Below are 26,723 nucleotides of genomic sequence, written 5' to 3'. Positions count from 1 at the left end.
TCTGGGAATAACATATTTAGACACAAGGCCCAGGTCTGACTGCTTTTTGATTCCTCTGAAGACACCCTAACAGAAACTATTACCAGACCAAGCTGCAGAGGTCAGCAGCCACATTTTTCTTTTTTGGTCAGGTCCATCCATGTAGGGTCAGAGCTGGTGTGCATCAGGTTTTCAGTCAGCACTGCCTGACTCACCTAAAGCAGGCAGCAATAATTCACCCACCTTTTCAAAGTGTTTTGAGACCATTTATCTCAGGCTGTTAAGAAAAAAAAACATTCCTAAATGCACACCAGATAGAAGAGGTGGAACAGAGTATACAGAAAGAGCTTCAAGAGCCAAGAAATGGGGTTTCAATGTAATTTCCTGGGATCACTGCCTCTTTTCATGGGAAATTTTGTCAGGCTGCTGGATGAAATCTGCTGCCACATATGAAGTGAATAGTGCCAAGATGGAGCAAGCCAGACATTGTCTTGAAGACACCCTGTTTCAAAGGTGTCTTCCTCAAGTGAGATTCTGTCACACCACTGCACATAACCAACTGCTGACCTCTAAACATCTTTTCTTTATCCCTTTTTTGCTGCTTTTTTTTTTTTTTTCCTTCTTCCTGGTTTTATCAGCAGCAATTTATACAGCTTCTAAGGTTTGATCCAAAAATATCAAAATTTCCCTGGCAGAGCATCTTTGTGCCACCTCACCCCTTCTTATCTATCCTCTCTGCCAGTTGCTTGTCTGAAAAACATATAGTGAAATACAATAAATAAAAGAGAGAGAGAGATTTGTTTATGTATCTGGCCATCCATCTAATGCAATGGTAGATCTTTCTGTGACCTTTTTTGTGAAAACCAGCCCTAACTCACAAAGGTGATGGAAATAGAAGTGAGGGGAGAACAGAAAATGACAGCAGCAGCAGACAGATCTGCCCTTCCCACTGAATGAAGGATGACAGGTATTAATGAAGAAACATTTTATTTCATTATGAACAGAGACAACCAGTAGGGAAGAGCAGAGTACAGAGAGGTTTCAGAGTCTGTTTGTGATTAGATCACACAGCTCACTGACACAATGCTGAACTTCATCCAGCTTATCTAAAGCAGGTGCAAGTCATGAACCATCTCCCCCTTTTGATCACTATGTATTCCACAATCACTGCTGGTTGGACCAATTCAGGAAGAAGGACTTTTTATCCTAGGTGATGCTCAAACATGTTATATCATCTCCTGCCACACTGACATTGATGAGGAGCAGCAATACTGCACAAGGGCTGGAATCAAACGTATTTATTTCTAGGTATAAAGTATTTCTTTGCAGTGGCTTTCAACTTTCCAGCTCATAAGAGTCACCAAAACGAAAAAAAAAGTAGGCAAAATAATCTCACTTATTTGCCACTCTCCAAAAAATTGTATTTCTAGTTTTAGTTCCTCCCAGTCTAAATTGTCTTGGGTCAATCTGGGAGAGAAGTCTTCATCAAGGGTCTGGATAACTCTCCTGAGGGTCTCTGCCTCTTGAGATTTTCTTCATCAGATTCAGACACAGATTTCATGATTAAATTAGGTTAGATGGCTAAAGTTAGGGAAAATTAATCCCACAAAGATTCTACAGCAAAATAGAAAGCATAAGCTATTTCCTCTCCACTACACACAAGTGTTTAACAACAGCATTGTTTTACATTTTCCCCAAGGAAACCTTTAAGTTACAATTTGTCTTTCACAAAATCACTCTGCTCCAGAGAAAATTTAACCTACAGAGTTTCAGCAGGGAACAGCTCTGCTCCTGAAAAGCTCAAATCACCCTTTTTCCACCACCAGCAGCCCCTCAGATGACTCTCAGAGGCAGCACACAGATAAGAGGAGGTTCTTAGGGCACACACCTCCCAAGTCAGATGGGTAATCCTTGGTGAAAGCCAAGGTCTTGATCTCAGATGTACAGCACAATCTGATTTTCTTCAAGGCAGGACCCATAGCCATAGATGCAATAGAGGCAGACCACCTGATGGCTCTTTCTGAGGCACAAAAATGTCCTTTGGCTGGTTAATTTTTACTTTCTCTGCGTAGGCATCATATACATGTTAATGCAATAAAGATGGAGAGTGAATAAATACTTCTTTCTCATTTTCCAAGCATTAATGAAACAGAAGGTTCTTATCTCTGCTGTTATAAGATTAATTAGGATGTTGTCAACTCAGTTCCAACCTACAAATTACATAATTTAGTACAGTTGGTGTCAGCTCATAGTGCCTTATATAGGTCTTTTTTATGTGAAAAGAAAGACATTCTTTGGCCTCAGAAGGCTGTGACTGAAGCCCAGAGTTTGTTTAAAAATGAAGCATCTGCTCATATAATCATAAGGAATCATATAATCATAGAGATTTCTGCTTAAAGGGTCTCCTAGAGGTTATTTCACCCATTTTCCTGCTCAAAGGAGTGCTGCCAGCCAAAACACTGGACAACTCCAGGGACAGTGATGACACCACCACCTTCTCAGGCATCTGCACCCAGACCTGCACCATATTCTTAATAAACTTGGTTTTTTATCTCTTTCCCAGCCTGAGCCTGCCCAGCAAGTTGTGGTTTTGGTTTTTTGGGGAGAGATGTGACACAGTAGATGGCCCTGTCATCATGACCCCTGTCCCTGCACAGGGAGCCCTTGTGTGCCTGCCCCAGCTGCCCTCAGGGCTTCTCCTCACAGTGCTGTGTCCCAGCCCTTGTTTCTCTTAGTGTCCACCCTCCAAGATTTTCTCAGTGTCTTGACACAACCAGGAACTCAAACTGCTGCTTTGAATTGCACTGAGCTCTGGAAACCTCCTGCTTGTTTGGATCCAATCAGAATATGAAAGATGCTGCTGCAAACTTTGGGACATCTTCAGCTTCCCAGTGTGTGCAAGGTTTATTCCAACACACACAGAGGACTTTGCATTTCTCCTTGCTGCATTCCATGGGATTTCTTCTTTCCCATTACTCAAGTTTCTCAAGGTCCATCTGGGCTGGAATTCTGGCCTTCAGCATGTCAGTCACTCACACAAATCTACCCTTGGCTGGAAACCTGCTGAGGAAACACTCTGCCATTGCTTAGGGTGTTGATGACGGGGTCCAGCTCAGTTCTGCAGATCCCAGAATCAATCCATGAGCTATTGCACTCATCACCAGTTAGGGCTGGTGCAACCACAGTACCTTCATCTCTTCATTTCTCAGTTTTTTTACAGTTCCTAAATGCGCCTGGCAGTTTCCTGGAACTGGCAGCAACAACAACAACAAAAAATATCAGCGACCCAAATAAGTGAAATGTACATTGATTTAACATTTCTGTTTTTTACTTTCCCATCTCCTGCTAATTGCTTGTGAGGGAAATGTCACAGCATGAGACCTTCACAAGCTTCTTCCTGCAGGGATGGTTTTGCTAAGAAACAGTTGGTTCTGTGCTTTCTGAGACCTGGCATTAATTAGGAGCCTGCTCCTTGCAAGGAAAGGGACTTCAGTTTGCTTTGTTCCTCACCTCAGCAAGCTTTGGGGTCATAACAAGTACTGCCAGATGAACTGCCTGGATCCCTGATGCTTTCTCTTCCTACTTAAACCCTTCCCAGGGAACTGTTGAAAATTAGCCCCAGTTTAACATGGGCAGCTTCTTGCATGGACACATGTTGCTTTGCCTTTCCTCTGTATGACTTTTTCTCCTCTCTTTCTACTAGCAATTTTTTTTCCCCCAGTCCCTCCATAAGAACAGTCACAATTTTTTCCTAACTTCTGTATTCAAGTCATAATCCTGTGGAAGTGGGACCTTTCTCCAGAAGTTTACAGTCCCCCTAACTTTGTCTCTGCATTGTGTTTGAACGGAGCTGTGGGAAATACTGCCGATGTGGCTCTAAGTGGATTTGTGATACTCTTGTGCAAGAAAGGGCCTGGCAGGAGGTCAGACTTTCAAAGCTGGGCTATCCAAACGAGGGCAGCAGATGCTGAGTTCCTTTGTAAGGCAGATTTGAGCTTGATGGTCTGGTTTCCCAAAATTTAAGGGCCCTGGCTCTGACACAGCATTGACTGTCTGCCCATGTGCAATCTTATTACTCTCCGTGAGTCTGCTTTGATATCACAGTATCAAAATTAAAATGCAATTGTTTTGGTCAAATTATAAATAGTGCCAGGTGAAAATGTAGCACTTGCAGCTAAAATGTAAGGTCACTGCAGGTGGTTTGGTCTTGAACTTCCCAAAAGTCAGGAAAACACCTGGCTGTTTTCACTGGCGAAACACGGACAGTAGAGGACAAATGATGCTCAATATCAAGTAATAAAGATCATCTTGTAAATTTTTACATTTCCTAGCATATACACAGTAAGAAGGTGGAAGGTGGTAGGGCAAACTCTTGCATGAGAAACTGGGACTTTTTCCATTGATTGCTGCATGGTCGATATTTTGAGAAAGAGCAATATAGAAGGAAGATCTGTTGTGAAGTGGGCCACGAGATGCCACAGTGGCTGGGTTGGTGATCTGTAGGTATCTCTAAAACCCCTGTACCATCAAACACAGTGACAGCAGGAGGAGACAGACCCCAGGTGAAGGATCCTGAATGCCACAATTGCTTGGAGAAGGTTGTGGGACTGCAGGAGGGAATGACTGAGTGTTGGAAAGAGACTGTTCTTCAGTGGGAAGCCCAGACCACTACTTTGTGGCTAGAAAAGTTATAAAGTATGTTCTTTAACACTCCTCAGTAGATTGCTGGATTCTGCTGGGTAAGTCACTTTACTTCCCCAGCTACCTTGGAATAATGGGAGTTACTACCCTGACATCCCCTGCAGAGTGTTGTGATGGGCAGTCCTCCATCAGGGACAGAAATTTCTGCTTCCCACTGCACTGCCACCACCACAGTCACCACATCTCAAGTGCCAGGGCAAAGCATCCAGCTGTATTTGTGGGATGGACTGGAAGAGCTGACTGTTCTCCCTGCAGGATCCTGCACAAATCCACTGAAATGTCTTGGCGGTGCTCAGAGGAACATGAGCACCCCTGCAGCCTCTTCCAGCCTGCCTTTGCTGCCTCCCCATGCAGCTGGAGCTGGGAGCCAGCCCAAGGTGGCAGGGTAACCCTTGGCATTTTTCTCTGCTCTCTCCTTCCAGGAGCAGGCACCGACGCCAACGTGTCCTTGATCCTCTTTGGGGAGTATGGGGACAGTGGCACCCTGCCTCTGAAGGAGTCCAACAAGTCTAACAAGTTTGAGAGGAACCAGATGGATGAATTCAGCTTCTCTGAAATGCTGAGCCTGGGAGACCTCTGCAAAGTGCGGATCTGGCATGACAACAAAGGTCAGGGCAGTGACGGGCGGTGGGAGAGTTGGGGATGTTTTCACTTGAGGAAACACACAGACACAAGGCAGGCTGAAGGCAGAGTCCCCAGCTCTGCTTCAGGCTGGGAAAATTACCTGGCTAATTTTACCCAGATGTTGATTTTTTAATTTTAATTTTTACCAGGATTTTACCCAGATCCAAGGAGCTGGTGTCCCAGCTCCCCTGTCCAGACACACCCCTTCAGGGTGACCCTGTCCCTGGCTGCTGGTGCAGCATCTGCTGCAGCAGGTCCCCAGCTTCAGTCTGAGCTTACAGCTACCTCTGCAGCACTGGGATGTCCCCCCCAGAGCAAAGCCACCCAGCCTGCTGTCCCAACACACTGACTCCATCCACACCTCTCACACAGGCCAGCACGGTGCTCCCAGAGCAATTGAATGTTCTCAGCCTGACACTGACACACGGGGAAATGCAGCCTGGCATAAAACAGCGAGCCTCAGAAGAAGGAAATAAAGATCTGTGTCTGGCTTTATTAAGATCATTGCATCAGCCAGTGAGCACACAGCATGCTGCTGAGAGAGGTTCTGACACTTTCCTGCTGCTGGACACCCTGACTGCTGTCACAAACAGCAGAGGGGAGCTCAGTAGGACTGTCGTAGTCATTTGTGCTGCCATCCAGGCACCAAGTGGTATCTTGTAACCAATGCATCACTAACACTGCTGTGGTGACATCCCATCCCACCTTCATGCAAAAGAGATGATACTGCATTAGCAATGGCTTGCTCACTGGTGGCCAGCCCTTGCTGCAGCCCAAAGGTGAAGCTCCATAGCTCACACAGGCTCACACCTGAACCACTGTTAACAAAGCAGTTTGGCAGCAATATTTACCACAATCTGGGGAGAAATGGCAGAGGGACCACCTGGTCATTACCTGGTTGTACTGAGGCTGCTGGTTTATGGCTGGGACTGGTTTCATGCCAGTATTGATCTCACCTGGCCACCATCCTCTCAACCACTCCAAGTTGTGGCAGATGGGAAAGGCTGCATGTCATGCTCTAGTAATAAAAGATGCTATCTCTGGATTAGACTTTCCTGTTGGAAAGTCTTTGAGAGGGAGAAAAAACACATCTAATGGTAGCCTCTGTCTGCAGTCAAATAGGGGAGATACATCCACCTAACATGATTGTTTATTCCCAGACACTGCAAGCTCTGAGCTCATATTTATCACTCCCATAACACAGCACAATTTAGTTGATTAAACTCCATAATATCATGTTATGTAACTGGTGCTGAATGCAGTAAGGGAGCTGCTTTCACCTGATTACTTTGCCAAAACCCCAATTCCTTAGATCTGCAGTTTAGATGTAGATATGGAAAGAGCTTTAAATGAGAGTTTTAGCTCAATAAACAGGCTTTTTGGCTGCTCCAAGAGTGGTCCAGATATCCTTCTGATAGCACTGAGAAATCAACATGGACTTGCAGATTTGCTTTCAAACCTATTACCAGCTAAAATGTGTGCTAAAAGAACTTTTTCCCCAAGTGGCATCATGGCTCCCTGGTGACTGGCTGTGCTAACAGGATGAAATAAACCCACCAAAGCAGAGCTGATCCTTAGGGCTCAGGCACATGGACAGACTGGGATGCAGGAAGGTGGGAACTGGATCAGATCGAGGGTCTGAGCAGCTCTTTCCAAGATCAGCATCACTGGCTGCCTGAGGAAGAGGACAGGCTGAACAAGCATGTGTAATCCTTTCACAATCCTCTTCATTTTGCATGATGAATTGCTCAGGGCATTTCCTGGAGTGGATATAATTTTTGTCCATTAAATAATTTCCAGAGAATTTTCTCATCCAAGGTCTTTCCCAGGCCCTCCAGGAGACACTGGCACCCACATATCCTGTGGCAGTGAGTCCCATGAATCTGCTGCCTGCTGCATGAAGAGCAAATCCTGTTAATCCAGGAGGGTTTTGTTTCCTTCTTGCACAAGCAGTCATGACAGTCACAGCTCACCTTCTCAGTGCCACTGATCATGCTGCTGACACAAGTTGGTAATTGCTGGCTGTGTGCAGCTGCTTGGTGGCAAAGGGAGGTAACAGAGTTTAGCCTTGGGCTAAGCAGTAAATTGGCTCAATTAGTTTAAATTTGCTCTGGGCTAAGAACTTGTACCCGGATAACCACCACAAGTCAGCTAAAACACTAAGCTGCGTGTAGAACCTAAAATATGTATATAAATACACATGGCAGCCTCGTATTCTCTTTCCTTATTTCCTCATAACACTGGTTTCCACTTATAAATACTAGTCCTTACCAGCCCTGTCTGACAGCAAGGTTAATTTAAGCCTTGGATAAACACCATGCTCAGGTTTTGTTCAGCAATAATGTTCTTGCTTTTCCCCACAGAAAGAAGGAAAACTGTTGTTTAAATCATAACATATGCTGTCTACATTGTTCTTGCATTAGTCATGTGAAAGGCATCTCCTATCTAAAACTTCACACAATTCAGCATGACAGTTTGTTGGGTGGGTAGAGCATTTATTACTGCTGAGATCCAGGATATAGCTATCCTTTGAATATGTGCCTGCTCCCTATATATAACTTATATAAATTGGCTGTGGCACTGCCTAGAAATTCCTGGCTCTATTTCTTTTAAATGAGCAGTAGAGTCAGGGGTCAAGTATGTTTTTTGTCAGATGCATGAGGGACTTTGAGTATTAAATAAAAATGTGTTTGTATTTACCGCTGCTCCGAGGCTTCAGACGTCGATCATTCTTTCTTTACCTCTTTTCTGGCTTTTTTGGACTAAATAGTTCTCCACCAATGGCCTGTGGAAGGCTTGGCCTCACAGTGGCCCACCCCATTGCTCCTCGAGTCCTGAATACGTGGAGCATGCTTCCTGTTCTTTTCCTGATCTTCTAAATTATCACTCTCAATCACAGAATCACAGTTTGGTTTGGGATGGAAGAGACCTTAGAGATCATTTCATTCCACCCCCTGCCATGGGCAGGGACACCTTCCCCTGTCCCAGGCTGCTCCAAGCCCTGTCCAGCCTGACCTTGGGCACTCCCAGGGATCCAGGGACAGCCACAGCTGCTCTGGGCACCCTGGGCCAGGGCCTGCCCACCCTCCCAGCCAGCAATTCCTCATTCCCAATATCCCATCTGTCCCTGCCCTCTGGCCCTGGGAAGCCATTCCCTGGCTGCTGTCCCTCCATGCCTTGTGCCCAGTGCCTGTGCAGCTCTCCTGGAGCCCCTGGAGGCCCTGGCAGGGGCTCTGAGGTGTCCCTGGAGCCTTCTCTTGTGCAGGTGAGCAGCCCCAGCTGTGCCAGGCTGGCTCCAGAGCAGAGGGGCTCCAGCCCTGGCAGCATCTCCGTGCCCTCCTCTGCACTGGCTGCAGCAGCTCCAGGTCCTTGTGCTGATATTTGGGTCCAATGACAACACCACATGAGGGGCCCCATCAAGGTTAGCTAGGGGAAACACTAACCATCCAAAGGCTTCCTTTTCCTTGCCATATGAAGATGCCAACTGCCTGCCTGCATTTCAGGATAAAATACATTTAAATGCCTTGCCCATTGTGCTCACTGTGCCATGCACCACAGCTCAGCATCCTTCTCCCTTGGTGCAGCCTTGCTGAAGTGGCTTTGCTCCCAGTTCTCATCCCACTTTTGTTTATCCTTTCACAGAAATTTGACTGCAGTGGGGTGTTCAGAGTTGAAGAGACAGTAATTGCCATGGCAAGCCTATCAGGAGGTCTTTAAATTGCAAACACCATGTTTTCATCCTCTGGAAAAGCACACCAGTTTTATGGCCCCACTTTAATGCTTTTAAATGCCATTTTCCCCACAAAAACTGCTGAGTGACATCTCTGTATGAGACATAAAGGAGGAATGAAGCCCCCATCTAATTACTCTAACTTCAGTAAAAATGATTAGGGAGGAAGTTGTTGCTCATTTGAAAACAGGCAGTTTAAGGACTTCACAACTGCAATTTCAAGGAACTTGTTCCTGATTTTTTTTTAGATGTTTAGAGCTCACCAGTGAGATTCTGGTAACAGCAAAGTGATATGAATGAAATTTAGTTTTAATTTTGCTCCATGTCTTTTTATCTTGCCCCTGTTTACTTTGAGATACTGATGTTCAACCTAATATATTTAGACTCCCTGAGCAAATTTAATCACTTCCAGACTCCCCATCTCCTGATCTCAGATAGGCACTATGTATTTTCTCATATCTCAGTTCATTTACTTCTACATTTATGCAAGATCAGTATCTGTAGGTCTGTAGAAATGCTGGCTTTCTAAATATAGGCCTCAAATTTTTTTAATTTTTTTTTTTTTTTTTTTAGTCTACTATAAGGACTAAATCACCACTCTGGAAGAATGACTGAAAGTTTCTCAGCATCTCAGTAACAGAACTATTTACCTAGAAAAAGGCTGGTTTCCCTCCTTCTTAATGTGGTGGTTTTTTGGGTGTTTGTTTGTTTGTTTTTGGATGGCTACTGCCTTTTTTTCCATGGAACAAGGAAGTATGGGAAATCTGGACTTAGCTCCCTCATCTGCCTGAGCAGATTTGAAGCCAGGTGATAAGCAGTCTGTCTAAAGTAGTCAGTTTCAGATTCTTGATTATCTCAGTTGCCATCAACCAAGGGGAGCCAGGAAAAGTCTAATTATGGATAAACCAGACTTTTCTGTGTTGTAGGAGCAGAGACAAAAGTAAATACCAAGGTTATGGAGCCAAAATTCTTCTTTGCCTTAACAAGGCCTTTCTCTGAATTCACCAACTGCTCTTACATTGTCTAGCAGAGTTTTAAATAGCCCAGCTGCCCCAGTGACTCTTCAAAAGAGAAAGTATCTTATTCCCTTTTTGAGTTGGACTCAAGTCAAAACAGTTTATACACTCTTGGTTTTCCTTTCCTTTCCCTGAAGGAACTACCCTTTCCAGGAGCAGTGTCTTGACTCAGATGTTAAATTGCCCAGACCCTGAACTCACAGCACACAGCCATTCCAGAGGTCTGGTTCTGCAATTCATGGACATGATTCCAAGCCTTTGAGGCACTTGTAGGCCATAAATTATTAAAAAAAAAACCTAAAGAACTGTCTTTTTTTAGCCCTTTGTAAGGATTTACTCAGCTATCAGACCCGAGAAGGCTTTTTCTAAGCCTTCCCTCTCAGCTCTGGACTGTTGCCTCATAAACTCTGCTGATCCTCGGGGCAGATTTGCTGAAGAGTTTCTGCTTTAAATAAAAAGTGAGAGGACGAGAAATAGATGTGTAAAACTGCCCAAGGAGAGGAGAGTCCATCACACTCTCTGTTTTGTTGGTGGCTTAGTACAGAGGAAGACAATGCCAACTCCTGCACATCCTTCTGCATGCATGGAACAGCTCTACAACTCAGACTGAGCTCGAGTGGGGATGCAATCTGCAGACTTGCAGCATGCCAGCAACTGTGCCATGGCTGATTAGTCCTTCACATTGTCCAAATTTGGCCTCAGCACCTTGGGAGATCCCAGCACTGACCCATGGAGCCCCCTCTCATATGCCTTGCACCTTCCCCTCTCTTCAAGGGCAGGTTTTATCACCCAAGGATGTTGTCACAAAGACAAGGATTTCACCCTGTGAGGATTGTGAGGCCCTGGCACAGAGGAACACCTCACCCATGGAAGTGTCAAAGGTCAGACTGGACAGGGCTTGGAGCAGCCTGAGATGGTGGAAGGTGTCCCTGCCCACGGCAGGGGTGGAATGGGACAAGCTTTAATCTCCTGTGCATCCCGAACCATTCCATGATTCTGTGAAAGGTGTGCTACAAGTGTTACAGCTTAACCAAGAGATACTGACAAGGTATCGCAGTGCAGAAGTGACACGAAGCAGAAAAAAAGATGTAAGGAATTCAAATAGCAGACCCACAGAGAACACAAAGACTTTGGTGTTGACCTTGTGCATTCATTCCTTTCCAATCTTGTGAATTGCAGACCCTTTCAGAAGGAGCCCAAAAGGACAGATGTAGCCTTAGAATTACCATTTCTGTAAAAGCTTCTCTTTTCTACAGGCCTCCTTTGCTCCTCTCGGGGACAAATTATCCTGCATCCTTGTTAAAAGCTTTTGCTTCAAGTATCCCTCTATAAAATACCAAATTTCCTTCAATCACAAGAACATAATCTGAGAAATTGTTCCATCTCCAGTCTGAGTTGTTAAGTGTTTTTGCACAGGAGCAGTTCATCTGTAAGATGTGAGGGCTGGAGGAGTGGGGTGTGTCTGAGGGTAATTTATGGGTGGTTTTGACCTGAGTCAAATCCTGAACTCTGAACAAGTTGCAGAGACAACAGAGGAGAGGGGGCGCAGGGCACCTACTTTCTAAAACTATCCCAAGTGTTAATCTCCTGCTTTCTCAAAGATTGTGAGAGGTTTTTTTGCAGTGCCTGTCTGCCCCAATGAGAAATGTTGTGGTGTGAACCAACATGAGCCTAAAGGAGAGATATACAAAATGGATCTATTTTTATTCTGCCACTGGCTTGCTGAATGACCTTGCGTAAATCGCATCCCTGTACCTCATTTTCAATTATGTAAATTAGGGATAAAAATTATTCACCTTCCTAGAGTGTTTTGAGACGTACTGGTGCACAGCTAGATGCTATGATTTTAACACCTCACAATTAATGCTCCGTTCCTAGCGGTTTGATGCTGCTATCAAAACTCCCACCACTTTCTGGGTGATGCCTCACGAGGTGGGGTTTAGGGATGAATGCTCACCTCACCAGGCAGGGGACAGAAAATGTCAGAGGATGCAAGGCTGATGAGCTGTCTGTGCTATGGCCCTTACTTCGTGTGTCAGAAAACGTGAAAATTTTTAAAAATAAATAAATTAAAAATGCAGTTAGGGGGCTGAGGAGTGCTGGCTGGTGGCTGTGAATGGCTTGGCAGCAGCAATTCTTCACTGGCCTTTGAGCAGTCAATGTCCCTAGCAGGAGGGATTTTTTTACTCCTGTGGAAACATGAGCACCAGTAATGACTACTATTATCCTTGATCAGACATCAGCTGCTTCCAAAACCAAACCAGAAGAGATATTGCTACAGAAGGTTAAGGGATAGAGAAGATAGTCAATGAATATGGCTGGAAAAAGTGGAGACTTCCATGGACGTGTGTGTATCCAAGCATGGATGTGGCTCTGACAGCAGATTTGATCCCACCAGGTCTTTATTTGCCAGGAATAATTAATATTCACTAAAGCAAGGTCAGGAACCAGGCGCCTGCTGAGCACTGAACCCACCACGCTTGTTCCACCCCATTTTTTTCTCCCATCCTCCCATGTTTCTGCAGGTGTCAGAATGGTTTAATATTCTAGGGGTGAGCACACAGGCAAGTCGTGGCTGCTCCTGAGAGAGGCAAAAGAAGCTTCTGGTGCTGCAGGCTGGGGTTTTAGTTAAATGAAGCAGTAATGTCATTATCTGTGTTTCATCTGCGCTTCTACAGTCAGGCTCAATTGTGCTAATCACTGCAGAAATGGGTGACAAGGAGCTTACAATCCAACCTGTCCAATGTCAGGAGAGCACAGACTTCCAGCATCACCTGGGAAAAAGGAAAGAAGGTCCTGTGAGGGTCTTTCAGGTGGTCCCTGCCCAGAATCCCCCAGTGGCCAGCTTGGATCCTTTTAGGAAAGAGGATAAATTAGATAAATAACTGCTCTTTTGGATAAGGACATTTGGGGAACAGAACACATTTCCCTAGATCACACTAAATTATACAGAGTCAAGCAAGCAAAGTGATTCTTTTTTCCCCAAAGCTCTTCTCTTCCTCTAATTACATTTGAAATGTTTTGCATGCTATTGAAAATGTCACTTCCAGCTGCAGACCATTAAGGAGCCTGTGTGGCACTGCCATGGGTTTTATTAAGGCAGGTTTGTTGCTGGGGATTTCAATGGCAGCAAAATGAGGCCTGGGGTGAAATACCTTTTGTTACAAATGGTGAACACTTGTTTTGGTGGTAGGGGACCTTTCACAAAGGCACAGTGCTGGCCAAATTATTTTAAAGACCAAGGGATGAATAATTGGGCAGGAACTACTCAGATGTGTGCTATTTCTTCCCTTTTGCCCCAAAGCATCAATGGAGGCAAATGTAGTGGTCCTGGTTTGTACTGGGCTCTCAGTAGAAATTTGTGCAGCTGATGTTTTCCTGAGCACTTGTTTTCCTGGTACTGTTGCTTGAGGTGCCAACAGGACACAGGCAGCTCTGCTCTGGTTTTTTCTGCCATCATCCAGAACTGAGTGATGGAGCAGCTCTGGCTCTGTGGATCAGAATCAGGGACAGTGTCCAGGGGAAAGGCTGATGGGCCATGGCTGCAGAGATCCTTCAGTTTCTCCTTGCAGCCAGGCTGTGTGAGCAGTGGTCAGGGTTTGGGAAAGCCCTTTCACACTCCTGCATTCACATCACCTTTCTGGCTTCTCTTCCTCTTTTGCTTATGCTGCTCTGTAACCCAGCTTGGGCTGTGGATCTGGTGACCCTGGGGTAGGAGTTTCCTCTCTTATCTTTGCTTAGGTGCTGTAGAGTCCCTGAGTCCATTGCAAAAGTCACAGAGGAACACAAGGGGTAAATGGGATAACAGCCTGAAACCAGGATTTCATGACCTGGAGAGCAGTTCTGCAAACATGGCTTGTTCTCCTTCTGCTGATGTGATGCCCAGCACACAGAGCCAGCCCAGCAGACAGAAAGTCTCAGATTTAAACTCTGTGCATCACTGGCCTTTCCATTTTCTTTTCCATACCAATGCAAAGAGGAATTTTATAAATACTTTCTCAGTCTGAAACAAAAGAAAAACAATACCTTTTCTAGTAGAGCAGGATGCATTTTTCAGACATGAACCAACCCTTCCATTTCCACATCAGCTTTTAAATGGTGTTTAATGCTGTGGCAATGAAACCCTTGATGTGACACCACTCCTGGCACAATGGGACATGGACAGGGGAGGGAGATATGCTGCTATAGATGTATCCAATACAGCTTTCACCTGGGGTGAGCTATTCTCCTAGAAATGAAAAGTATTTAGGGATCCAAACACAGGTCTCATAATCTAATTTAAGTCACTAACAATCAGGAATGAAAATGAGAGAAGGCAAATTCTAGTGAGAGAGAAATGTTTTTTCTTTAAAGCAGACAGGAGGATGTTTAGGGGAAGTTGTACCATTTTTCTAGGACTGTCTATCCAGCTCCTTAATTTAGGTACCCCTGTGCTGTATGGGACACCCTGTTGGCATTTGCTTTTCAATGCTGATCCCTGACAGAGCTCAGCACTTGCTCTTTAAATAGCCCAGAGCTGATAAAAGCATTTTTGTGGGGAGGAGCTGGCTTTGCCCTCAGCTCCAACATCTGCAGGAAATCAGGTCTGTCCCATCCCTGCCTCTGGTAAAAAAGCAGGAATTTGTTGCACCTTCTTGGTGATAGTGGCTGCTGGCACCAGGCTGGAGAAGGGGAGGAGGGCAGGTGCATCTCACCCAGCCTCCTTTCTGGTACTGCTGCTTAGCACTGATCCTGACCCCATCATCCTGTTTGCTGCTGGCAGCCAGGCTGATCAACAATTGATTCCATCCTGGTCTGCAGGCACTGACATCTCTCACTGCAGAAGGAAGGCATGTTTCCCTTCTTTCATGCTGTACTGTTGTCACCACGTAGATGGAAGCAGAGCAGCCTCCTGAATATCCTGCAGAGATGTTCACTGAGCTTAAATGGAAAAGATCCTACCAAAAGATTAACAGCTGACACTGCCAACATGTGCAGAATAAATTTCCAAAACAGCCCCAAAGAGCAAGTTGCTCCAGTAAAATCACAGTGGGAGCCCTGGAAAACTCCACAGAATTGTAGAATCACAGAATGGTTTGGGATGGAAGACACCTTAAAGACAATTGTGTTCCAACTCACTGCTATGGGCAGGGACACCTTCCACTATCCCAGGTTGCTCCAAGCCCTTCCAACCTGGCCTTAGACACTTCCAGGGATCCAGGGGCAGCCACAGCTGCTCTGGGCAACCTGTAAAATTAAAGCAGATGGAACCAAACTCTTCTCACCTGTGTCCAGTGACAGCACAAGAAGGAATGGGCTCAAACTGAAATAGAGGAAATTCTATTTAAAATGAGAAAATAAAGCTTTTTTTCTCCGGCACAGGCCACCCAGAGAGGTTGTGGAATCTCCATTCTTGAAGATATTAAAAACCTGGCCAGACCTGGCCCTGAGGAACCTGCTTTAGCTGAGTTTGCCCTAAGGAAGATGTTCTACAGATGACCCTTCCAGGCACAATGACTTTGCAGTTCTGTGCCCCTGAAATTTAAGGGGTGAATGGTGGTGTTGGTTGAGTCTGTGCTGCATAGCACACAGTTTAATTTCCTAACTTGGAGAAGGTTCAGGAAGACAAAGCACAAAACAGCAATGGCTGTGAGGCTGGTAAAGAACTGCCAGCACATGGTGTGGAGGCTCACAGTCCACAGGAGATGGGCAACTTGTTGACATTACTCAAAAAATGTGCTATCATTTTCTATTCAGGGCTAATGAGGATTAATTTTTGCAAACGTAGGAAATAGGCACACGGCAGTGAATTCCTGGAAGAGCAAGAGCTGTTTAATCTCTCCAGGATGTACATAATAAGTGAGCAGATATGTCTCATCATGAACATAACATTTTTTGTCTGACTAATAGCAGGACTTGAAAGCAGAACTGTCAGAACCTCCCGTCCCCACTGAGGTCAACAAGTGTTCCTGTGATTTTAACAAAGAAATCAGGAAAACATTCTCAAATGCTGTTTTCTTCATCTTCAAGTTGCTTTTCCAATGGGGAAAAAAACAAACCTAGCAAACAAAGTAGCAAACTGAAAAGGTGCTGTGGCTCCTCAGAAGGCCCCAAGGGAAATGGGAAGTGATTTGGTCATCCATGCTGGGCTATCCATCACTTTACTCTCTCCTGTTTTCACATCCCGTCCCTGTTCTCATTAATTTGCCCTTGTTCTTTGGCAAGGATGGGAAGTTTCTTTGCATGTTCTGGCTGGCAGGGCCGAAGGAGGAAGTTGTACTTTACATTCTGACTTCAAAGAGGAGAAGCCCCTACCTTAGTTCTTATAAAAAAGAGGGGGACAAATGTTCTAGCAGGGCCTGCTGCAGTAGGGCAGTAGTGATGGTTGAAAACTAGAAGAGAGTCAATTTTGATTAGACATATAAAGGAAAATAATATTTACAATGAGGGTGGGGAGGCTTTGGCACAGCTGTGGCTACCCTGTGTCTGGCAGTGTCCAAGGCCAGGCTGGATAGGGCTTGGAGCAACCTGGGATAATGGAATGTGTCCTTGCCCACGGCAGGAGAGCTGCCCTTCAAAGGTCCCTTCCAACCTGAACCATTCCTTGATTCCATGATTTATATCAATAACCAAGGAAAGATACCTCCCCTCCTATGTGCAAACATTCAGACCTTTTCTATTTCTGTTGTTTTACCAGGAATTGCCCCAGGCTGGCACTTGGAATATATTGATGTGACGGACTCTGCCATGGACAAGACGTTTCGGTTCCAGTGCGATCGCTGGCTGGCTAAAGGTGAAGATGATGGGCAGCTCATCAGGGAGCTGGCCTGTGCCAATAATGACATCCTGGAACTGAAGGAACGGACTGGTGAGTTTGGAGTGCTCTTGTGCCATTTCCTGAGGGACCTCAGAGGTCGTAGGACCACACCTCCTGCAAGCTGGAGGTTCCCATGCAGGCTTTAGGGGTTATTTTGTGTAATCTTCAGCTCAATAGTGCAGTTCTGGGATAAGAAAGAAATGAAACAGGATTTGTGAGGAAGAAAAAGATCTCATTCTGGGTTGAAAGCAAAGAGGGGCCCATCTGCAGAGGCTCAGTCCATCAGTAAGCCATGAGAACACATGGATATGATCTCATTAGAAGCAAAGTGCTCGAGCCTTTGAGGTGGAAAATAAGTTCAGTCCTTAAAGCTTGGTAAGTAACATTACTCCAGCTTCCTCCTTAGCTGGTTCTGGGCTATGAGCTTAAGTGTCCCAGCTGAACACAACAGCTGAGCTTAACAGCCCGTGGCCCTGGATCTGCTCTGGGTAATCCCACTGGGGCCAAGGCAATTACACTGCTGTCTGATGGGGGCGTGACTCAGCCAACAAGAGTTACTTAACCACACTGAGGATATGCAGAGTCCATCTCAAGAACTACTGCACCACTGCTCTTCTTCAGGAGAATCCTGGGGAGACAATAATCACATTACTTCACCGTGATTGTATTCTGCCCCTGAAAAAGAAATCAGCCCTGTGAGGGCAATTCTGGGCACTTACAGGCCACGCCAGCATCTGAGCACATCCTGTTGGGTGCATGGACGCCCTCACTCTGCTAGGAACAGTGGCACAAGTTTAAGGGAAAAAAAAAAAAAAAGAAAGAAAGAAAAGAAAATATGGAGAATTCGGGCTGTGTTTCAGATGAAGTGCTTAGCACAGCATGGAGCTGGACACAGCTTGCTCAAGAGGGACCTCAATCATCCTTGTGGATCCCTCCAACACAGAATATTCTATGATTCTAAGAATAACTCCATCTATTCTTGCTACCCAATTGAACAGGACTCGTATTTTTATGTATTCTATCCCAAACCACTTAGAAGCCGAAAGTCACACAGATTTCAGTGTGTTTCCACCCTTATTTTGCAAATGCTTGCTGTCTTGTGGGCTGTGATAAATATTAGGGAAGGGGTTTTTAAGCAAAGTGACAGCCAGATGAAGAGATCTTGCAGGCCATCTGCTCTTCCTTTTCTGTTTAACGTGTGTTTTAATTATGCTTTGAAGCCTATGAGATTGTCACAGTAACCAGCGACAGAGAGGATGCAGATACAAAGGAAAACATCTGGATCATCCTGGAAGGGAAGATGGGCCGCTCAAAGGAATTCCTCATGGAAAACTCTTCCAAGAAAAGGAGATTTGAAAGGTAGTGAGGAGGATGGTGGGCCAGAGGAACTCCCCACCCGTTCTGTGTCCTCCCCAAATGCCACCTCTTCTTGCCTTAGGGAGCTGTGTTTGTGCCACCCTGCTTCTCATCCCCCTTCCAAAAAGCTTGATGGCTTCCCACTTGGATTACAGGGAAGATATCAAATGAGTTTTTGCTGGGCAGCCACAGAGTAGGTTTTAGAACAATGAGAGAAAGGCATTTGGCAAAAGGAAATGTAGATGTTTTGTGTGTGTGTGTGTGTGTGTGTCCTTTTGTATCCGTACATACAAAGAGGCTCCTGGCAAGCCCCCAGGGAGGCTGTGTGGATTTTGAGCTGGGAGGAGCAGAAGGAAGCTGGAGGTGGTTTTAGTTCCCTTTACAGCATCTCACTGGGAGTGGGAATCAGAGAGAAAGTAATAATAGTTGGAGGCTAGATGTTGTCAGAGCTGCTCAGATTTGACTTTGCAGATGGATCTGGGGGGTAAGGCTGTGAGATCACTGCTGTGTGAGGAAAGGCAGGAAGCAGCCTCCTGCTGGAGGCACCTCCATGGAACAGGGGGCATATTCCTTCTCCCACGTGGGACCACAGAGCTCCAGGTGTGAGCAGGGTTTTCTGCTTGTTTAAGGACAGGTCACACCCCTTGGAGATGGGGACCTCTCCAAAGTCACGGGCACTGCTGATGTTCTGCTGCTTTGCAGGGAGGAAAGGCTTTTTCTGGTAAAGGAAGGTGAAATTCTGGCTTATGTGGAGCAGAATATGACTGACTGAGACACCACATGAAATATGAAAGAACAGGAGGAGCTTCTTGAGCTGATGGTACCTGTGGAGGACTTAGACACCCCTCTTCGTTAGGCACAGTCTGTCCTTGGAGGGACCAAGGGGCAGTCCAAGGAAATAAACCCAACAGACACTCAAGGGACACAACAGGAATCCAGTCAACACTTTGTCAGAAACCTATCAGGCCTGCCCATGGCAGAGATTTGGAATTAGGTGATCTTTAGGGTCCTTTCCAACCCAAACCATTCTGAGATTCTGTGATTTAATTGTTCCTCTGAGCTATTTCCAACTTGAGCTTCAGGAAGGGTGGCTCAACTAGCAAATTTAAAACAGCTATGGTGGGTAGATGTGTAACAGATACAGTATCTGTCAAGAATGAATGAATAAGTGCTGGAGGGGAAATTAGTCATTCTTTAGCTTTATCTATAATGAGGCAAATTGATTTTGTATGTGGAACAGCTCAAGTTTATCCTAGAAAGTCCTAGTGGCAACAATTTAAAGTGTCACCCCTAATCAGAGAAAACACTAAATTTAAATATGGAAATTATACTTTGTGTTGAATGATTGTAGGTTAAATCAAATGACTGTAAATGAAGGCTTATCTTCTATCTTCCATAGCCATGTGCAAATTACTTAATGTCCATTTGAGGCAAGTCACTGGCAGCCTTCATGATGCTGAAACTGCTCCCTGTTTCCTGTAGGGGAGCAACTGACACATTCCAGTTTTCTTCAAAGAACGTTGGTGATATTGCAGCCATCTGTGTTGGTCACTGCCCAAAAGATGGGAAGAAGTCATCTGCAAAAGCTGATGTCTTCTGGCATGTCCAGGAGATTACTGTGACGGAGATGGAGCTTTGCAACAAGTAAGTGCCTTCTCATCTGCAAGGAGCTGCCCTGGGAGGACCTGGGGGAGGTGAGCAGCTCTGCACACATCCTCCTGGAGCATGTCAGGCTTAGGAAATAACAGAGGGTCTTGTTTTCTGTTGTGTAGTTTGGTGTGTCAGGTCCAGAACGTCCTTGCCTGCGCAATTTCTGAGCTGTTAGAGAGGGTATTTGCAGGAGCAGCTAACTTTATAAACAAATTGTCTGGGGTGAATCTCACAGCCAGGATGAACTGGTGTCTCACATTATGGAAAACAACCAGAGTGGCTGAAATTCAATTGTAGGATACTCTGCACAGACTGGTCTTTAAGTAAGTCTTGTGAAGGATTTCCTGGAAACTAGAGTAAGGCAAAGGCTGAGCCTCTGATTCCGACCAGTTTGGATAAGAGATCCTCCTGGTCTGGTCCAAAGGGCCACACATGACTGGAAAGGCTGCAGTCCTGCAGCTCAACCACACCTGAAGAGCCCTGAGCATGGTCAGGTCATGCACACTTTGGTCTGAGTCCCATCTTTGGAAGGGGAGCAGATTCCATAGGGACTGTGCAGGAATAGAGGAGATCACCCATTTGCAGAACTAACTGCACTCCAGTAAAACAGTCCACGACATTAATTATGGATTTCTTCTCCACGATATTTCCATTGCTGCTAAAGAATTTAACCACGAGGAGTTTGTTCCAGCTGAGACAATTGAGTGTTTAAGAAGAAATCCTTGAAGTGGTGGGGTTTTTTTTAGAAGCTAAGAGTCTCTCCTAGCAAATTAATCAGCCAACTGAAGAGACTTAATAATATTTGCTGAATGAAAACTCAGTCAATTGCATACTAAAACATGCTCTTTTCTCCTGGTGAGGAAAAGCCTGGAACCCTCTAAGTCCAGCTGTGCAATCAGATCCATGCACTGAACTCATTGGGAGCATGCTGAAACTGCTGGGACAGTGTGCTGTGAAGGGGCCAAAGGTTTTCTTGTAAAATCACACTTTTTACAGATTGCTTTAAATTAAAAAGGGCAGCCAGAAGGTATGGGCAAAGCCTGCAGTCTGTCCTTACACTGGAGCAGGGCTCCAGCTCTGCAGATGCAGCACTTTCAGTGGTGTTTGCTATGCACACAAGCAACTGGAGAGCTTGCACCATGAAAACAAGTTCTCACTTAAGGTATTACCTGTCCCAAATATCAAAAAACCTACCCAGACAAGACAAAGACCAAATTTAAAGAGTTACCAGATTGCTGCAGCAATAGTTTCTAATTATGCCAGGATTTTTCCTTTCTTAGTAAGTAAAAAGATAGTATTTAAAGATTTTCCTTTCATATTTCAGGGCTATAAAGGTAATTTTTTTCTTTTTGCCCCACGTGAAGATTGGCATGCACCCTTTTACTTCCAGACCATGAGATATTACAGAGCTGAGGAAATCAATCTACAGCACTGGGCATCCTCTCCATCACACTCTCATGCAGTTTTTCTCTCCCTGAGCCTAAAATTTGTGTTGAATGACACAAATCCCCTCAGAATTTCTCATCTATAAAGATTCTTTCCAGGGAATAAGTGCTTCACTTTGTCTGCAGAAAATGCCAAGAGTATAGGAAGTGCTTAAGAGACACCATACAGCTGGATTCACAGTGACCCTTCCTCCAGGTGTTTATTTTACACACACACTGCAATCCAGCCACACTCCATTCAGGAGGACCTGCTGCAGTTCAGTGAAGGTGGGGGAAGGGGGAGAACCTCATTTGGAACTGATCTGCATCACTGGAAATGAAATACATCCTTAAAAGCAGAGTGCTCCAGCCCCTGGCTGAGTGCCAGCTTCAAGGCAATTTATGGATGTGCTTGGTGTTCCCTGCACATCACCAGAGACAGCACTGCAGGAACAGGGGCTGTTGGCATCTGGTACCTATCATGCCCCTGTTCCCACTTTTTTTGTTCCCTGCAAAGGATGAAACAGGTGATCTAGAAAGGACAGGGGAGATTTAAACCTCCATCTTTCCTGGTCCTTTTTTTAATGCCTTTTTCCTGCTTTAGCTCTGGGTCTGACTGCTTGTCCTGCCTTGGTGGGTCTGGAACTGGTCATGCCATTGCACAGGCTGAAGAGGTGACAGGAGCCACACAGATCCTTCCCATGTGCAGTGTGCCTGTAGCTGTGTGGGAAGAGGTCAGATTTTTCCAGCTGCAAAGTTCCATCGTGGCTCTCTTTCTAGAGAAATATTCAAGTTCTGGTACATAGAGGGGAAAATGCTGAAAACAGCGTTAATATGGGGCAATTTAGTAGAATCCACACTCCCTAACTTGCTGGCTCCCTGTTTGTGCCAACAACGTGGTACAGGTGGACAGGGCCTGTCCCCTGTGCTGGCACTGCTGAGGCACCTCCAGTGCTGGGGACAGCTCTGGGCCCTCAGGACAGCAGAGACACTGAGGGGCTGGAGCGTGTCCAGGGCAGGGAACGGAGCTGGGAAGGGGCTGGAGCCCCAGGAGAGGCTGAGGGAGCTGGGAAGGGGCTGAGCCTGGAGAAAAGGAGGCTCAGAGGGGACCTCGTGGCTCTGCACAGCTCCTGACAGGAGGGGACAGCCGGGGGTGTTGGGCTGTGCTCCCTGGGAACAGGGACAGGAGTAGAGGGAATGGTCTCAAAACGTGCCAGAGGAAGAATAGACTGGCTATGACAGAAAATTTCTTCATCCAAGGAGCTGTCCAGCCCTGGCAGAGCTGCCCAAGGCAGTGGGGGAGTCCCCATCCCTGGAGGGGTTTAAAAGCCTTGTGGATGTGGCACTTTGGGATCACGGGGCAGTGGTGGGCTGGGCAGTGCTGGGGTGGGGTCGGACTTTGACTCAGTGATCCTAGAAGGCTTTTCCAACAAAAACAATCCCACAATTCTCTCACAAAGTGGCCGCCCGTGCCCCTCACCTTCCCCTCATTCCCCGTGGCAGGTACTTCTTCAGGTGCAACGCGAAAATCCCTCTGCGCTACAAGCGGCGAGACTACAAAGTCTTCGAGTGTGCCAAGGTCACCGAGAGCTTTGCCAGCAAAGCCCGGAGCCTGGTGCCAGTGAAATACGAGACCATCGTGGTCACAGGCTTCGAGAAGGGCGCGGGCACCGACGCCAACGTGTTCATCACCATCTACGGCCTGAACGGCGACTCGGGGCGGCGCGCGCTGCGGCAGAAGTTCAGGAACCTCTTCGAGCGAGGCAAAACCAACAGGTTTTACCTGGAAACGCTGGACATGGGGGAGCTGAAGAAGGTGCGGATTGAGCACGACAACAGCGGGCTGGCTCCGGGCTGGCTGGTGGAGCGGGTGGAGATCACCAACTCGGCCACTGGTGTCACCACCATATTTCCCTGCGGGAAGTGGCTGGATGAAAACCGGGGGGATGGGTTAATCTGTAGGGATCTTTTTCCTAGGTACTGAGGAGGGTTTTGGTCCCTTCAATATGCATTTTTTTTTCTCATTATACTGTTTTATATTGCCTTTTACTTTTTAATACACTGCTTTTTGTATTGAGAGATTTTTAGTAGCAAGACGTTCTTCCTGGGTTAACATTTTGTAAAAGTAATGTTGCTTTTTTTTAAAGGTGCACATAAAACTGTTAATTAAATAAATGTGTTTATTGCTTATTTATGATTAAAAGCTACAACCAGCAGAGATATTAACTGTCCTTTACCAGCTCAGAGGTTTCTGCTTTCAGTGCTATGCCTTGACAGAGCTGAGAATACCCCCTGACCTGCTCCACTGATAGGCTCCACTTTTAGAGAAGCATAGAGGTTAAGAGAATTGAGACACTTTTATTTAAGAAAATTGAGCTTGGAGATCCCATGTTTTTCCCACTTCTGGCAACTGCAAGCTCTGCACGTCCATACACACACATGGACATCTCCAGAGGGCACCACATCAAAAAGCAGCAGGCACAGTAGGGTGTTCCATGGGGAGTTTGGGGAGCATCTGCTTCCACCCAGCCAGGTCTCAAGTAGTGGGATCTGGGTGATGTTTTCCACCCTGTGAGCATTTTCCCCCTCCAGGGCCAACTTTGCTCCCTGGCTGAATTCCTACAACTCTGCCAAGAGCTGAGATCTATGGTTGCAGCTGCCAGTGCAAGAGACCTTCCAGATAATCAATTCCACAGCAAGGAAGCTGGGCTAACTATATTCAAAGCCTACTCAGGATAATCATACCCTACATGGCCTGAATGCCAGCTCTGTTTCAGAGCAACTGCCATTCATTTTAACTTTTTTTTTCCTTTAATAAGGATTGCTATTTTGTCTTTTTCTGTGGCTGAGAAGGGATTTCCCGGAGGCAGTAAGGGCCAGTGCTCCTGTCAATGAGCTCTTCCCAGGCACTCACACCTCTACAGGTACCAACAAGAAAATCTGTTCAAAAATCATTTCTCCTGGAGCCCTGTCTCTCTCTTTAAGATGCAGAGCAGGAGGACACATCCTCAGGAGGAAAAAGGGAGATGTTTGCACCATGAGGACCTTCCTCCTGGCCCAGCCTGGAGAGGACATTTCCACTCCCAGAAGCTGGTTTTAAACAAGAACTTTGCAAGAATAGGGATCCAAGGGGTCAAGAGTGTGCTCAACTCACTAAGCCCACCCACCCTAGCAGTTCCTGGGTTGAGGATGATGCTTCTGCTGGGATCGTGCCTGGATGTGCCAGGCCATGAGGCAGGACTGTCCCACTGCTCAGTCCCTCACTCTTCATGGGCAAAGGAGGCCCAGCAAACCTGGTGATGCTGAGACAGGAGTCAGAAGCATCTTAGAAATGTTGTTGATTGCTCAGAGGTATTTGAAAGCTCCTAACCCACTACAGCCCTTCCAGGGAAGTGTTTGATTTCTGTTTCCCACAGCAGGCACCACCAAACAGACATGACCCTATATCATGGCTGTCTGTGCCAGCTCACAAATAATAGCCCAGACTAATTCATTTTAGAAACCTTTATGGTAACTGATGGTTCTGGAGCAGAGCAAGTTGCTTAAATGAGCCCAGTAATCAACCTCATCAGGGATCAGCTACTCACTGAGAGGAATAATAATAGCAGCCTTTGCCGGCTGTGTTCTTTCTCCTCCTGGCAGACTGGTGTGCCCAGCCCTTAGCAAGGAGCTGGGAGCTCACAGGAGGAGCAGAACCACCCTTAGGAGGGCTGGAGGTGATTGCTAGGGTCTGATTGCATCTCTGGGATCCTGCTGGGATAGAATTCAGACTCCCTGGATACCCAGGGGGTCTCATGAGTGGAGTCTGGTGCATCTGGGTTTGCTGGTCTTGCACAGTGTCATTGCAGTTCCCAGTAGGTGTTTGAAGCAAAATAAGGGTCAGGCTTTTGATCTTCCTGCTCTCCCTCCCACCCAAGTTTAACCAGCACTATGGAAAAAAACCTCTTCTGTCAAGAAGTTTGGCCCCTTTTCAGACAAATGAGTGCTGCTGTGAAATAAGAGTTCGTCCCTGTACAGTGCTGCAGTCCCAGCATTTCCAGCTGGCTCTAGTCACCCTCTGCTTCGTACAGGGTGGGGGGAAAGCTGGTTTTAGAGCATCAGTTTAACCCCTGCCATCCCCTGGGCAAGCCCACTCCACTGGTACTTCCTTCCATGGCCATGTTGGAAGGGGTTGGGAGCAATCTGTTGTAGTGGAAGGTGTCCCTGCAATGGCAGGGGGGGAACAGAATCTTTGCCGTCCCTTCCAGCCCAAACCATTCTGTGAGCCCATGATGATCCTGTGATTCCATGATTCTTCCATGATTCCAGCCCTGGGGAGCAGTGAGGCAGCTCTTGACCCGCACACCATCCCTTCCTGGGGCAAGGAGGAAAGATAAATTCTTACCTTGCATCTGAAATGTGCTCACGTCCAGGGGGAATCACAGGTGGCAAGTGGCTAGAAACATGGGTTGAGGCACAGCTGGAGCAGGAATTAATATCTTCAGGATGACCAAACCAGGTGGGAGTTGGGTTTGTAGGTACCTGGGGTCATCAAGGCCACCTGCCATCCCTGGGCAGGCTTATCCAGCACAAAAGCTCCAGGCACTGGAAAGGGCCAAGGAGAGTTTGCTGATAGAGGGTCAGCACCCACACTGACTCCAGGAAGGCAACATTGGCAAAGCATGAAAGAACTCTGCTTTTCTCCACTAAAGACTTCAAACAAGCCCCTCCTTAGTTCAAAGCTCAGCTCCACCCTGACTCTGGGGAATCCCTCTGTTGCTGCAACAGCTGCTACAGAAGGAATAAGGCAAGAGTGGAGTTTTTCCAGCCGCTGGATTTGTGTTAAGCTGCTAGATGCAACGCTTTCTTGGACAAGTGGAGATCTAGGGAGGAGAAAAGCCAAAATTTTCCTAGTCCTGTGCCTTTTGCAGGGCTTAGTCTTTTCTTATGGAGGCCAAGCAGCCCAAAGCTGGTATGTTGGGCAGATACAAAGCTCCTGTTCTCACCACCAACCTCTACCTTCTTTTTTTTTCCACTTTATTTCCTAATTGGTGGCATTTTAATGCACATTACTTCATCCTAAAACAACAATGTAAATAAGAAGCAAGAACAAAGTACAAGATTGGTAGCACTCAGTGTGAGTCTTCAAAACCTGGCTGTCCCATTGTATTTGTGTTCTCCACCATTTTGGGACTCTGATGAAGTTCTTTGTTTACCAAATTTGTGAAGGGGGAATGACTGAAAGATGTGAAGTATCTTATATCCTGTATGTAAAAAATACCTTATTGTCTTCCTTGCTCCTTCCTTATGTCTAGAGGCCAATTCTAAACTAGAAAATAGCTAAAATGAAAAAAAAAAAAATTAAAAAAAAAGAAAAATAAATTTATTAATGGGGTTGTATAGCTCTGAGCTACAACCTGTGGGGCAGCTGCAGATTTAGACACCACAAAACACTGGATAATAATGGA

General features: G+C 46.1%; 1 protein-coding gene across 1 annotated transcript in view; it reads left to right on the top strand.

The window, feature by feature from the left end:
* Positions 1 to 23,379, top strand: part of LOXHD1 (lipoxygenase homology PLAT domains 1) — a 149,420-nt gene extending 126,041 nt beyond the window's left edge. Inside the window, exons 36-40 of the mRNA XM_059837021.1 lie at positions 5,103 to 5,288; positions 16,727 to 16,897; positions 18,067 to 18,205; positions 19,685 to 19,846; positions 22,780 to 23,379. Of these exons, the coding sequence (XP_059693004.1) occupies positions 5,103 to 5,288; positions 16,727 to 16,897; positions 18,067 to 18,205; positions 19,685 to 19,846; positions 22,780 to 23,260 (1,139 nt within the window). The 3' untranslated portion in view covers positions 23,261 to 23,379. The remainder of the gene's footprint in view (positions 1 to 5,102; positions 5,289 to 16,726; positions 16,898 to 18,066; positions 18,206 to 19,684; positions 19,847 to 22,779) is intronic.
* The last annotated feature ends 3,344 nt before the right edge of the window (positions 23,380 to 26,723 follow it).

The sequence above is a fragment of the Haemorhous mexicanus genome, chromosome Z (genome assembly GCF_027477595.1).
Source record: "Haemorhous mexicanus isolate bHaeMex1 chromosome Z, bHaeMex1.pri, whole genome shotgun sequence".
NCBI lineage: Eukaryota > Metazoa > Chordata > Aves > Passeriformes > Fringillidae > Haemorhous > Haemorhous mexicanus.
The sequence above is the reverse complement of the archived record's forward strand: the minus strand, read 5'-3'. Positions and strand labels throughout refer to the sequence as shown.